We start from the raw sequence: 14,872 nt of genomic DNA, 5'->3' as shown, positions 1-14,872 counted from the left end.
ATAATCTTTTGGCTGCTTTTCTCCCTAATGCCTTTAGGATATTGTATTGTAAAGACAGAGTTCAGGTGTTTTCTCCAAAATAATAATAATAATAATAGATTTCCCATTTATCATTTCCTGCTTTGTATTCCTGTATAGTCATTTCGGGGTGGTATTTGGGGATTCTGGGTTTCCATGACCAAATGGCTCACTGAGAACAAGGGGTTTCATAGGATGACACATTGTCTGAGGCGGCGGGTGATTCTGAACGTTCCTCACATAACTCAGCTGTTTTGTCACTAATTCATGCCCTCTGTCAAAGCAAGAAACAGTGACCCAGTGTGTGGCAACTGGGGAATATAGGTGCTCACATGTGCACAGTGTTTCTCTTTGTATAGTGGGCTCCTGGGTACAAGTGCTTTGAGTTGGAAACACAGGTCTCCCATTCTGAAAGTGAAAAATGACACCTCCTCCTTCAAATCAGTGCATCAGTTTAGTACTTGGGAGAAGCATCTGAGAGCAGAGCTGGCATCCTCTCTGTCCATTAGCAGATCGCTAGCCTCCTGGACTTCAGTTGCCTGTAGAGTTAAGTGGTTGGACTGATTCATTCTCTCACTTTGACAGATGACCCATTCTTCACAGAGAGAGTGACGAACCTTATGAGGGGCTGGGAAAGCAGGAAGTTGGGTGGGGAGGGCTGTCTGATCCCTGGCACTGTCTCCGGGTCTCCCCTGTAGCCAGGGGATCAGCACTAGCCTGGAGCACGCTCGCCAGGGTCTTCAGACTCTCCAGCAGGTGAAAGCTGGTCAGTGCCACTTCAGCCGTGGCCTGCGGTGTGCTCTGGTCCCACCTCTCTGGAGCTCTTTCCCGGGATGAGGTGATGCTGGGAGGACAGTGGTGGAGTCAGTCCAAGGGGCCTGACACTCAGCTTAAATCTGCCTTTTCTTTGGGGCCTATCCGTTCCTCACTCTGTTTTTGGGAGGTCCCTCTGACCCAGTGGGATACAATGAAGGCAACTGGAGCAGCCTCAGACCCTGCAGGCACTGCTGCTGATGAGGTATATCTTTCAGGTGAACCTATGGGAGAGGATGGCCCACGTGGGAGACTACAGACCGATGCCCTGGCTCCCTATCCTGGTGGTAAGTGGGTCAGGACACCTGCCAGCACTGCACAGGCTTGGCAGAGATTCCAGTGGGAGCCCCCTCCAAGCTGTGTCCTTCACCAGCCACACTTCCTTGGGCAGGTTCCTTGGGCTCGTAAGCCTCAGTTTACATGGCTGTAAAATGGGAACAACAATAGCATCATCTTCACTGAGTTCTTCTGAGGAGGCACTTAGGATGGTGAGTCCTGCCACCTTTCCTGAGCAGGCAGCTCGCCCTGCAACATACTGAACAGCACCCAGGGTTTAAACTAGACTTCCCTGGTTGGTGGCTTCTTTTATACGATTTCATGGATAGAAATGTCCTTAAATGCTTATTTACATTGTGATATACACATGCCTGTGTGACGAGCCACACCTGTGGACCATACAATTAAGAAAGATCCAAGCCTTTACCAGGAGCCCTCAGGGGAGGAGAAGAGGCACCATGTGACTGAGAAACCTGCTGTGCTGGAGGCTTGGGGCAGGAGCTGCCTCATTCATGACTTTGGAAAGAATGGAAGAAAGTTTTCATGGGGGAAGCGAGTTTGGATCAGGCCTCCAAGGTGGGATGGGTGTGGGACAGGGGGAGGCAAGAGTGAGGCCAGACTGTGGAAGCAGGGTGGCCTGCCCCATTTATCAGCTAAGTTCCTGGGGATGGGGCACTGAATGAGCACTAACGGACTGAGCAGGCTCCTACCACCAGCCCTTCCTCACCCAGCCTTGGGGCTGTCTGGCCACTGACCCCGAGTAACTGAGTAACTGTGTGTCTTCAAGGAGGCATGAAAGCCAAACGACCCCTTTCTTGTGGCAGGTGTCTCTGATGTGCTCAGCCAGAGCAGAATACAACAACTGCGGCGAGAATGAGTACTACAACCAGACCACAGGGTTGTGCCATGAGTGTCCCCAGTGTGGGCCGGGGGAAGAGCCATACCTGGTAAGACCCCCTGCCTGGCTGCCAGACCACAGCCCCCGGGACCTTCATGGGGTATTGTCACCATACTTAGTGTTGCCCTGCATGTGGCTCCCTAGCTAAATCAGTGTCCGGTGCACCCGGGGCAGCCTGTGCCCGATGGGCCTTGTGCGCCCATGCACATGATGTGCTCAAAGCCTGCAGGTTTGGTCCTGGCAGGTGTGGCCCTGGACTCACCTATGTCCTCTGTCCTCTTCCTTGGCCAGTCCTGTGGCTACGGCACCAAAGATGAGGATTATGGCTGCATCCCCTGCCCAGCAGAGAAGTTTTCCAAAGGAGGCTACCAGATATGCAGGCGCCACAAAGACTGCGAGGGCTTCTTCCGGGCCACCGTGCTGATGCCGGGGGACATGGAGAATGACGCTGAGTGTGGGCCGTGTCTCCCTGGGTAAGCATGGGCGCTCCAAACCGCACCCAGGACACGCTCCCAGAAACCTCTGTGTGTCTCTGGGAAGCCCACTGAGAACATGAGCACCTCAGGCTGCAGTGCAGTGTCACTCCTGCTGTCTGCCCTGTTCTACCAGGGGCGACATGCAGACAGGAGGTCTCGTATCTGGAATAAGTGCCACGCACTTAGGATGGTGAGTCCTGCCACCTTTCCTGAGCAGGCAGCTCACCCAGGCTCAGTTTCTGTGTTCTTTAAGCCAACATCCGTCAGCTCTTCCAACTTCTCAAATCAAACAAATTTGCTGACTACTTACAATGAGATAACACATGTGGAATGCTTTGGGGGAAAACACTAAAATCCCATACAAGAATATTACTTTTAGTATTCTGAGGAAAACTGAGGATAAAAGCCACTGACAGGAATATTTGAGTGCAATATGCATATAATTCCACCACAATTCTGTTATGTATCAAAAGTCTTCCCCAAAAAAGCAAAGTGCAAATGCAGTTATCCTGAAAGAAGGATAAAATCTTCCTTCATGCGGGCAGGACACATTAGCAAGTTCTGCTTGAGCCAAGGAGGTGCAGCCTCCCTCTGGTGGCCACACAGCATAATGCTTGCAAGGGCTGCCCAGACACCAAGAGTGATGATGGCTCAAAAGTGATGGAGGTGGTGGGGGTGGTGATGGAGCTGGCCAGGGTGCAGACCATGGTGTTGGTCATGGAGGCAGCAGCATTCTCAAAAGTACTCTGTAGTTCACAAATCGCTTGTTTACACATTGTCTCACTGTGCTGAATTGAGAGGAGGAAGCAAATAAGAACACATTCAAATGAGAACACTGGGCATTAGTCTAAGAAAAAGGAAGTACAGAAAAGGCAGAAAGTCCCACCAATTTAGGAATAGACTGAAAGTGAATAACTCTTTAAAATGAGGAGATATTTTAAACTCGCAGAAATTTGTTACTAGGAAGCATCCATTTCCATGGCTTCCACCACCATCTCTCTGCTGGTGATTTGCCCACCCCCCATCTCCAGTCTCCCTAGTTTTCTGTCATCAGTTCAGACCTATGTCCTGAGTTACAGACCTGCCTATCGAAACCCCACAGGGACAACCACGTCATTGTCCGACATTCAAACATATTTTTCAAATGAATAAAGAAATCATGAGAACTTTATTCCAGAACCTTTTCAATAAGGAAAAAACACAAAAATAGGTAGCTATACCCAAGGAAGATGTTAAACTATTATCTTAGAAAATATATATAATAATAAAAGTATAATATGCTAATTAGACCAGACACCCTTCTGGACAACCTTCTGGATGAAGCTACAGCAATGGGGGCTGAGGCAGAGGCAGCCACTATGGCAGCGGGGCCAAGCCTTTCCATGAATTTTGTGCATCAGGCCTCTAGTTCTATATAATAAAAGCCTAATATGTTATGTGTCTGGTCATCCAGTCATCCATTCAGCCAATCAAAGTGTAATATGCTAATGATAAGCTAAGGCTGCTCAACTGCTCTCTATGACATGCACTGATTACCAGGGGGCAGATGCTCCAACCAGTAGGTTAGCTTGCTGCTGAGGTCCAGCAGTTCAGAACTGAGTGAGATGCGCCCTAGAGCCCTCCCCTGGTCCCTCCCTGGCTGGCCAACCTCCCGCATACCTCCTCAGCCCCAGTCGTGCACCAATGGGGTCCTTCAGCCTGGCCTGCACCCTCTCACAATCCAAGACCCCTCAGGAAATGTCAGAGAGCCAGTTTGGGCCCAATCCTACAGGCCAGGCCAAGGAACCCAACTGGTGCACGATTCGTGCACCAGACCTCTAGTGATGAAATAAAAGTCCTTTCACTGGGTTTTCTTTAGTTTAGTTGCTGTGATCATTGTGTTGTGGGGGCTCCACCAGAGAGAAGTGTTTGAAGAAGCAGTCAAGCCCTAGCTGGTTTGGCTCAGTGGATAGAGTGTTAGCCTGAGGACTGAAAGGTCCTGGGTTTGATTCTGGTCAAGGGCACATGCTGGGGTTGAGGGCTTGATCCCTAGTAGGGGGTGTGCAGGAGGCAGCCAATCAATGATTCTCATCATTGATGTTTCTATCTCTCTCTCCCTCTCCCTTCCTTTCTGAAATCAATAAAAAAAATATTTTTTTTAAAAAAAAGAAGATGAAGAAGCAGTTGATGCATCTGACCCAGTGGGTCACACGTCTGTGGAGGGCCTGCAGGCATTGGGCTTGAAGGAGAAAAATCAGAAGGACCTTGACTTTAGATGGCTAGAATCAGTCTCTGATAACTTATAATTCCTGAGACTTTTCTCTCAATTGCTTTTAATTGCTGCGGGTACATAATTCATGAAAAAATGCAGAGTTTTATGAATTAACTATAGACGTGCCGAGGGAAAGCATGCTCCCCTTGCCATGCTCAGTCTTGGGAAGAAAATAACCCTTTTTGCAAAACCTCAACTTATTTTGAGAGCCTGTCAGTGTGAGAATCTGACCTGACATTCACAACCTAGCATTTATTTCAGTAAACCTTTAAATTAAGAGTCCACCAGGTAGGTACTAGTGAGACAAAGTGGAAAGATGTAGTGCCTCTCTTTCCAGTGGAGGAGAGAGACAAGAAAACCAGTGCTCAAGAAGTCCAGGAAGGGCCATTTCTGTGATTGGGGTCAGTAGGGGTCTTAGAAGACTTCTCGGAGTGATGCTGGGATGGGTGGAACAGAGTTGAGAAGTGGAACAGAACTCTCCAAGTGCAGGTGCTCAGCCAAAGCCCAGAGGGTGAGCAATCTGACAGGACATGGGGCTGCATCCCTGGGCCAAGTGGAAGGCACACAGGTGGTGTGGAGAAACTAGTGAGGGGAGAGGCCAGATGGAAAGGATTCTGGAAAATGATGCTGAGGACTCGAGTCATTTAGCTCGAAGCTGATGCAGGTGTATAAGCTGGTGTGGACATAACCAACCTTAGGATGACCCCCTTGGCAGCAGTGAAAATAAACACTGTTGAGCAAGGAAGAGATGGAAGCCTGGGGAACAGGGATAATGTGGGAAGTGGATCAGGGCAAGGTGAAAGCACTGGAAGTTGGAAGGAGAGGGAAAATTCAAGAGCTTGTTGGAAGACAGCAGAGACAGGAGTTGCAAACCATGTGCATGTGGGATTTGGGGAAGGAGATTTTGAAGAGGATTATCAGGTGTCTGTCTCAGCCAGCTGTGTGGACAGTGAGGCCATTTGCTAAGATGTAGACTACAGGAGGAAGAATTTTGGTGGGGAGGTGGAGGAAAGATGGAGGAGGTATGTGTGGAATTTGAGGTTGTTGTTACATGCAGAACAACATATATAACACATCTATATATATAAAAGGCTAATATGCCCAGTATCCCCACGGGAGTTCACTTGGGAGACCGGGAGTTCTGCTGCTCACTATGATGTGTGCTAAGCACCAGGGAGTGGTGCATAATGAAGGGAGGCCCCTGCCAGTGGCCAGCGGCCAGGGAAGGAAGGCCCTGGCCAGCAGCCAGCAGGCCCCAATTGGCCCTGATTGCCAGCCAGTCCTAGGGACCCTATCATGCACAACTTTCATGCACCAGGCCTCTAGTATGTGAATAAACAGCCCAGGCCACATCTGGAAGTCACCTACCCATTAATGGTGTGGGAATGACTGGTCCAGATAGGCTTCCCCATAAGGCAGCTTCATAGAGGAGTAAGAGGAATGGGTGCAAGATGGAGCTTGGCCCTGAAGCATTGCTGTCTCACCCTCTGGGTTCAGACCCATAGTATCTGTGAGACTCAGCCAGACTTTATTCCGATGCTCTAAAAGGGGTAGTGAGTATGCACATTGAGCAGCCTGTTTCATTCTTACGTAGACCCACAGAGACTCTTCTGTAGAGGGGACAAGCCCTGGGACCAGTGTAGTAAATGACCTGTCCTATGGGCAGGTGCTGGCTCGGTCACTAGAAAGGCTGCTCTGTGGCAATGAAGACAGTTGGTTTGGTACCAATATATTTATCAGAAAGCAGTTTGACAGGGGAATGGTGGTGAGCTCCCTGCCTTTGGAAGGCTTCAAAGATACGGACAGCCCTCTGTGGAATTAGCAGGGAGGCCCGCATCTGTTTACAAGGATCTTCCCGGCCTGCAATCTTGAGTGACTCCCTCCCTGCTCCAAGAGAACAGTGACCTGCTTCCTCCACACTTTGTCTTCGGCTTCGGGACAGGTGAGGGGAGCCTGGCTGAGTGTGAAGGATATTGTGCAACGGACACGCCTCAGTGCACCTCTCATTACTCCACGGCAGTGAAAATATAGTCAGTTTCCATTTTGGCTGTGCTGTGATATGACCTCAAATAAATCACTCCCTACCCCAAGGCCATGGAAATTGAGGGCCCCTACTTTATCTCGAGGCCCAACCTCCTCATCCTGGCTCTAATAAGCACAATGCTCTATCGGGGTGGGATCCCTAAGGCCTCCCCCCTCCTCTTACATGCCCTAGGTTTTGAGACAAAATGAAGCTCTCAGGCCATGGCACAAAGGAGGATTACAAAGAGTTTTAGCAAGTTGGCACCATCAGCTCCATGAAAGGCCATTTTCATTCCCAAGTCCCTGTGGTCCCCAGGCTGCGGATGCAGACTGCCTCCTATTTGTCTTCCTGACACCACAGGTTGCCTTGGCCTGCTCCCCCTTTGTGGTTTGGCAAGCACCATCTTCTCATTCTTTCTCTGCTGTGTATCAGTATGTGGCTGAGACACTGGCTGAACAATGAGCAGTACGTGGGGCTTTCCTGTTGAGAAAGACTTGTGTGGGAGGACTAGGGAATAAAACCTGAGAAGAGGAAGAGAGAAGAGGTGAAATTTCATAACCTCCCCCAGGGCATCATGTTACCCATTGGAGAAACTCCTGCTGGCTAGCTTCCACACCACGTCCACTCCCTGCAAATAAGGCATTCTAGGATGTTTGGAAAACAGGGGCAAAGGATACGGTGGTTGCTTCTACATACCAACATTGTAGAGGGCAAAGGGAGCATCAAAGAGCTCAGTGGCATCCATTACAAGCTCAGGAGCTCTGAGAAAAGGGAACCTTTGGAGAAAATCTACACACAAAGAAGATTCTAGAGGCACATTTAAACTGAGTCTTGTCTTGGGTTACCCACCTTAATCAACCCTTGAAGAAAAGCAGAAGAAGAAAAAAGAAGATCCAGGGAAAAGTCTAAATAGAGAGCAAAGAGTGGGAAATTAGACCTTCACAGAAAGACAAAGGGGCCTAATACTCTAGCGGGGCACAGCTCCCTAAATGAGCACCCAGCTTCAAGTTCATAGAAGCTAAACAATGAGTCTCCACTCCTGTCTGGCGGGAATGAGAGGTGTGGGGGTAAACTAAACACAAGAAGTTGAGGTTAGTCTTAAAGAGAAAAACCCAACATTTTAAAATGTTCTGTGAAATATATGCTAGGTAATGTGTGACATATTTAACACTCATGATTTTATAACCTCCTGGAGCCAACATTTTTTAAAAAAAATTATAGCCCTTCCATATTGTTTCTTCAACTAAGCTATTGAATACATTGCACAGCTTGGTGCAGACACACAGCCAGGACAGGAGGTGCAGTGGCAGCCATCGGGGCCTCTGGGAGTCAGAGAGAGAGGACCACTCAGGATGGGAGCCATCGGCCTGCCCAAGGAGGTGCCTGTGTGCCCAGCAAAGGCAGCTGACTAATCCCAGGTGGAGTTGCCGCTAGTGTGCACAGAGCGTGGTGTCCCCTGGGACCCACTGGGTGCCCAGTTCTAAGACCAAGTGTCCTATACCCACCCAGGTGGCTGTGGATTTTCATCCAAAATGGAGCTCAGCACCAGGCTATTACCAGAATGGGATTAGCTGTTGTTCTGCTTTTAGAAAATGAGGAAAGGTGTATATAATGCCCTTTGACTTCTGTCAGTCTTAGCACTTTGAAATTCTATAGAGAACAACTTGGTTTTCATTCACATCTCTTCCAATCAATACTTGCCTAACACCTTCCCTCCTCATCACCTAGAGCAAGGTACTAGGAATGCAGGCATGAACAAGGCTGGCCCTGAGGGACTCCCAAACCAGGAAGAGAGGTATTCACAATCTGGGGGAGAAGAATGCACTAGAAGTGGAGGTGAGAGGAGGAGCAACGAATAATAGTGCCAACAAAAGTTCCCTGCCACCAATCTAATGCCAACAGTAGTCCCCACTCTGGGGACTATTCAGGTAAACAGTTTGCAAAGCCCAGAGAAGCAGCCCCTAGTGAAAACCAAATTTGTGCTCCACTGAGATAAAGAGGAGGCCAATTTTCATAAAGTCCCCACCCTTGTCCCTGATTGGTCCATTTTTATGCAAATGAGGAATTCAAATTTGCATAGTCTGGTCCAAATAGCACTGTGCTAATTGGTCAGCTTCACGTATTCTGATTGGTTGTTATGGAGCAGCTCTGATTGGTTAGTAAAGATGCAAACTAAGTTATAGCTGTGAAATTTTAAATAGGGCAGGTCTCAGCCCTCTAACTCCTTCATCAGGATGGACTCAACAGGCAGGAGCACCGGGAGGAGACTGGAGGTTCAGTCTGCAGTTTTCCCCTGAAAGGCAGCCTATGTGAGAGGCCTCTGTCGACAATGGCTGCCAGGCTCTTGTTATGAATTTGGACCCAGTTAACCATGAAGAGTCCTTCTTGGCAGATAGATTCCTTCTCAGGTCCCAGAGGCAACTCTGGGTCTGTATGTCAAAAAGCTGCAGGAGGACTGCCCTGGCCAACCTGGAGTCCAGAGCCCTTCACCCTGGTTAGGCCACGCCCCTCCTGGTTAGGCCACGCCCCCTGGTTAGGCCACGCCCCTCCTGGAGCCGTGCTCTGGGGGCCCCCACGGCTTCCTGCTTCTCCAGCACAGATGGCTTCAGGAGAGGACAAGGTGTGCATTTGAGAGAGGCTTTTTCCAAAGGTTTAATTGTGAACCTGGCTGTGCTGGCTTCTCTGAGGGATGTTTTGAAATTGGTTAATTAATGTTTTTAGATACACAGGAATCTGGGGATAAACGCTCTGAGGAAGGGCAGGTAATTATGATCATAATGTTACTGATAATGGTTCAGCTCCTGGCCGCTAGAGTCCGAATACTCCCCCCACAGTCCTGCTCCATGCTACCACTTACCACTGCCATCAGCAGGGCCTGGATGTGCATGGCTAATAAAAGAGATTTTAAAAAATCCATGGAAGTATTCAACAGCGCAGAGGGATTTTTCATTTTTTGAAATGGTAGTAAGGGAGAACATGGGCACCAGCTCACTTTATTAATTGATTTCTCACAATGCAATACTGGTTCCATGATCATCGCTAAATGTATACTTATGGAAAACAAGCATACACTAAGAGAAGTGCCAAAACCTGCCTGCAGGTGGAAAGGAGGCTGAGTTGTGAGGCTGGGAGGGGAGGCCAGGAGGTGTGCCATGCAGAGAACGGCAGCCCATGGTGGCAGGGTCTGGGCAAGGAATTCTGAGAGCCAGCATGGTATATTGACATCAGGAAGCTCGAAAGACATCACTGTGAAGGCTTTGTCTTTTTTTTAAATGTCACAACCCCAGCATGAATTTTTTTTAATATATTTTATTGATTTTTTTACAGAGAGGAAGGGAGAGGGACAGAGAGCCAGAAACATCAATGAGGGAGAAACATCGATCAGCTGCCTCCTGCACACTCCCCACTGGGCATGTGCCCGCAACCAAGGTACATGCCCTTGACCGGAATCGAACCCAGGACCCTTGAGTCCACAGGCTGATGCTCCATCCACTGAGCCAAACCGGCCAGGGCCAGCATGAATTTATATGGGTGTCTTCGGACAAGTGCTTCCTGAGGAAGAAGCAAACAAATTTCAGTTATGACCTGGCTGTCTCTAAAGCCCTCTGTGGTGACCTCGCTGGACATTGCTACAGCCACATTGCCAGCCAGTGCCGCTCACTGGTGGTCAGCAAGTGTTCCCTGGGAGGTCCCAGTGTCACCGGCAGAGACACATTTACGGGCTTTCACCAAGGGAGTGCTGCTCCTCCTCCAAAAGTGCCTGAATCTCTGGTTGGCAAGACACCCAAGGCACTAACCAGAGCATACACGTGATGGCAGAGCATACACGTGGTGGTGGGCACACACGTGGTGGCAGGCATGCACACGGTGGGCACGCAGATGTTTAGGTGGAGGATGTGGATGAAGATGGTGATAACATGCACACTAACAAGCTCACCAGTGAAAGGAACCCAAAAGGGGAGGAGATATTTATAAGACCCAAACTGGCCCAATATTGGGGGAAATCCATTTTAAGACAAGTTGAAAACCTTCAAGGAATCTCAGTGATCAAAATGGGCTGCTGCCTCAGCAGGGCTCCTGCTTCCCAGGCGTCTGTCTCAGGCCTGATTTGGATCATGCTTTGGTCGTGGGTGTGCCAAGCGGTCAGCATTTGCTTGTGGCAGTGCCCAATTCACCTGTCTACTTTGTCTTGTTTGCCCTCCCTGTAGCTACTACATATTGGAAAACAGACCCAGGAACATCTACGGCATGGTCTGCTATTCCTGCCTCCTGGCGCCCCCCAACACCAAGGAATGTGAGTGCACTTTGTCCTTCCATAAGAGCGGTGCTGGTTCAGTATTGATGTCTTGCATTACATGGTGGGGTAGACAGAAGCCAGTCCTGGCCCCTAAACAAGTTAAGTACAGTAAAGGCATAAACAAAAATGTTCTCATGGCCTAACCAATCAGAAAGCAAGTCCATGAAAAAGGTTTGCTGTACCATGAGTCAGAGACTCAGATCAGTAACCTTGGACAAGTGACCTTGAATAAATCTCATAACTGTTATGAACCTCAGTATTTTCATCTGTAATTTGGGGGTGCTAAAATCTGAATTATCTATGTCATGCAATTCTTGGATCAAACAATGAGACCACAGATGCCAAGGTATTTTGCAAAGTACTACAGAGCTCTGTCTAGACAATTGTTAGTTCTCATACATAAACTCTGCTTTCCCATCTGAGAAATGGGGACATGCAGCCAGATGGGCCATGTGGGGTGACATGGTGAATGCAGCCCTGCTTGGGTCAGGCTCTCAAGTGGGACATGAAAGTTACTCTCTCCACCTCGAGGTCTCCACTTCCCCTGCACAGGGCTCCTGCTCAGGAATCAGAAGATGGGGCTAGAGAGCCAGTAATGAGGCCCAAACTCACAGAGGCCCAAACTCACAGAACTGCCATCAGCAGCTCTACCCCAGCCAGCCTAGGAACTAGGTAAAACCTAGTCAGGACCCCAATGTGCCAGCTGGCTGCCCAGGCCCCACCAGGCTCTGCCCTTCCTGAGCCTTGGTCAGTGGCTGAGAATTCCTTTGCTTCTGCCTGAGAAGCCTGCTTTGGTTTTGTTTGGCTGTGATTTACCTGGGCCCTTGCCAGGCAAGCTAATGCCCTTGGTAGCCCAAGTCAATGGATAGTGGATTACACACCCCATAATCAAAGAGAACCTGGCACGAACCCCAGGAAGCATATGACGGATGCACACGTGTGAGGGCTGGCGGAGGCCAGGGGTGCCAGCTGTGCAGGAGCTAGCTCTGGACTCACAGCCTGAATCTGCCTGGGCTCTCCACCATCCCAGGTGCTTTCCTATCCTGTGTGTTTCCATCCTTAAAGAGGTGACGGCTTCTGTGAAGTGTGGGGCTGAGATTCTCCCAGGAGCCCCGGGCTGCAGTCACCCAACACCATCAAGTAGTAAGAGGGAGGCCAGAGGATTGCCACTGGTCGCCATTGGTCCTGCCTCTGGGCCATCGTATTCTTCAGGCAAACAGACATGTGTGGAGCTTCGGACAGAGCCTGGTCGGGCTTCAGGGACTGTAACTGCCAGGGAGCCATGAACTCCCTGGTTTCCGTTTTCTCTCCTGAATAACAAGTGTAAGTGATGGCTCTTACATAAACCATATGCGTGTGGCAGGGACGCCCCCAGTATTCAAGAGCTTTGAAACCTCTCCTGCTTGCGACTTGCCCATCAGGAAAGCTTCAAGCCTTTCTTCCAGAAGCTTCCACCGCAGTGAACAAGCACTACCTTCCTTCCACACCCCTAGTCCCATCACTGTTTATCCTGGAAGTGAGAGAAGCCCTCCAGTTATTTTTCAGTCACATCAAAGAGAAGACCCACTTGGTGCAACCAAAGCTTTCGGGGTTTTGTTGTTTTCCTTGCACGGGCCTGAGGACTGCCTCGGAAAGGACCGGTGCTGTGATGGCATGGGGGTGGCTCGGGGCGAGAGGAAGAAAGGGCGTGGCATCAGATTTGGGATTCTTTCAAGTTTCCACTCTTGGGACAATTACCTAACTTTGTACTTAGTTTCCCCATCTGTTACATGGGATCATCTTCTCAGAAGATTGTTGGGAGGAGGAGATGTCAGGTGTGTGTGAACCCCCACTCCAGTGTGCACACGGCACTCACCATGGGGTAAAGCTTCAGCCTCATGGGTGAGCACCAACCAGGCCCCTGCAGCTCCACATCGTACAGCTGACCTTCTCTGCATTGTCCGTTCGCCTGTGACACAGAGAGCAAGAACCCCTCCCGCACAGAGTGCTGGAGGAATCAGTGAGAGAGTGGTGGGTCTGGCACCCAGCACGTGTTCCCTGGTCATCATCACCATTTTATGACCACTTGTCAGTGACTGTGATCCCTGAGCCAAGTCCACTCTGCCACCAGAGAACTGTGTTTCCCTCCAGATGCTATCCTGTGATGCCAAGCAGTGATGAACTCCAATGTGAAGCCTTGGCCTCCCCAAATGCCAGTTTCTAGCTATTTCCAAAGCAGTGTTTCCCAAACTCGAATGTGCACACCCCTTGTTACCAGTCCACAATCCATGTGCCGACACTGCAAAAGGCCAGTGTTCAAAACAGCAGAGTTGGAGCAAGGAAAGTTGTTTTGATTGAGAAGGTGCCTAGTCAAGCAGATGATTCTTCAAATCCATTTTCCAAGAGCCCAGAATTCAGGTGTCTTTGATGTCAACAGAAGAGAGAATGGAAGGGACAAGAGATGATTGATCACCAAAGGCATCTGGCCACCAACAGGGATCCAAGGAAGAGTGTGAAATCTCGAAATCTCTTTGTTCTGGGTCACCATCCCTGTACACATTTCCTCACCTCCCTGGGGAGAGGCACCCCCCTGGCGAGACGCTGTTTCTCCAAAAACTGTAGCCCCAAGCAGAATTTCTCTAATAATGAGCACATGTGTGGCAGGCCATGGGAGAATGCAGGCTGGACCAGAGGCAGAGTCCGAGAAAGCAAATATGTCAGTCTGTCACACCATCCCCAGGTCCAGTAAAGAAACAGGTCCTGCCTCAGAGGTTTAGGTGAGCTCCAAGACTGCCCTCCCAGCAAGCTCCAGGGCCAAGTTCTAATGACTCTGCCCGTTGTTCCAGCAGCTGCCAGTAGGGGGAGCTGAGCCAGGGAAACAGCCTCAGGCCCCCTCAATGACAACTGTAAGAATCAACAAACAAATCATTCCTAAAAACCCAAGCTGTTTGCCATATGTAGAGAATGCCAGCCATCGCTATACTCATCAACACACTTACAAGTAGCGTGGATTAACAAACCTCAAAGGTTCTTAGTGAACCCTGTCATCACATTGAACAGAGGTATGCTGACATTAAGCCATATGCTCACGGTTTCAGACTCCTCCTGAGGAGGTGAGTGTACTCCCCGCAGAGCCCACCTGCCTGGACCAATGTCTACAGTCAGTGCTGCCTCACACTCAGACTCCATTTTCTTTCGTTTGCATAGAGACCTTATATGGATATTTCTGTCTACTTTCTGGGATACAGTTTCCAACAACCTTCCTTTACCCCTATTATAAAATATCTCATCTTTGCTTATTCAAAGCTGGACTCCAAACATGATAGAGCATAAGATGAGGTAGTAGTTAACCACCTATCAGAAACAACATGGACACATATTTTCATCAATGATCCATTCCAAGGAGGCCAAGTGACCTGGAAAGACACAGCATGTGTTGGAGCAAAGGGAAACCTCCCAGGCACCACATACTTTTATTAGTGCTGAGCTAATCCTCATTAGCCCACAGCAGGGCCTGGGCAGGGGAACGTCCTGTGCGGGTCTTATGGCGATGGTGTGCTCGCCCGAGGGCACCCGCCCCAGAGGGGACCGCTAGTCCTGCTCACTCTCCCTGTTATCCTTGGATGTGCTCAAAAAACACCAGCCCAGGCTGTTCAGTTGGTACCAGCTCGAGTTCATTTTGGTGCAGCAAGGTGCACATTATTGACTCGCAGTAGCCTGCGTCCATTGTCCACTGATGTTTACGTGTGACCGGCCCTGCCAGTCAAGTGCAAAGGCATTCCATAAGTCAGCATGCTGCTAGACTGCTATCACTGTCCCTCTCTGGGCCACAGACCTGGGC

At 49.6% G+C, this 14,872-nt stretch overlaps 1 protein-coding gene across 1 annotated transcript in view; it reads left to right on the top strand.

Annotated features, from left to right (window-relative positions):
• Positions 1-1,052: 1,052 nt before the first annotated feature.
• EDAR (ectodysplasin A receptor) overlaps positions 1,053-14,872 on the top strand; it is a 33,102-nt gene continuing 19,282 nt past the window's right edge. The window contains exons 1-4 of the mRNA XM_015561680.1: positions 1,053-1,118; positions 1,932-2,054; positions 2,297-2,478; positions 10,964-11,049. Coding sequence (XP_015417166.1) covers positions 1,068-1,118; positions 1,932-2,054; positions 2,297-2,478; positions 10,964-11,049 — 442 coding nt within the window. The 5' untranslated portion in view covers positions 1,053-1,067. The remainder of the gene's footprint in view (positions 1,119-1,931; positions 2,055-2,296; positions 2,479-10,963; positions 11,050-14,872) is intronic.

This window comes from Myotis davidii, unplaced genomic scaffold (assembly GCF_000327345.1).
Source record: "Myotis davidii unplaced genomic scaffold, ASM32734v1 scaffold677, whole genome shotgun sequence".
NCBI classification, from domain to species: domain Eukaryota; kingdom Metazoa; phylum Chordata; class Mammalia; order Chiroptera; family Vespertilionidae; genus Myotis; species Myotis davidii.
Note: the sequence above shows the minus strand (reverse complement) of the source record. Positions and strands in the feature narration are given on the sequence as shown.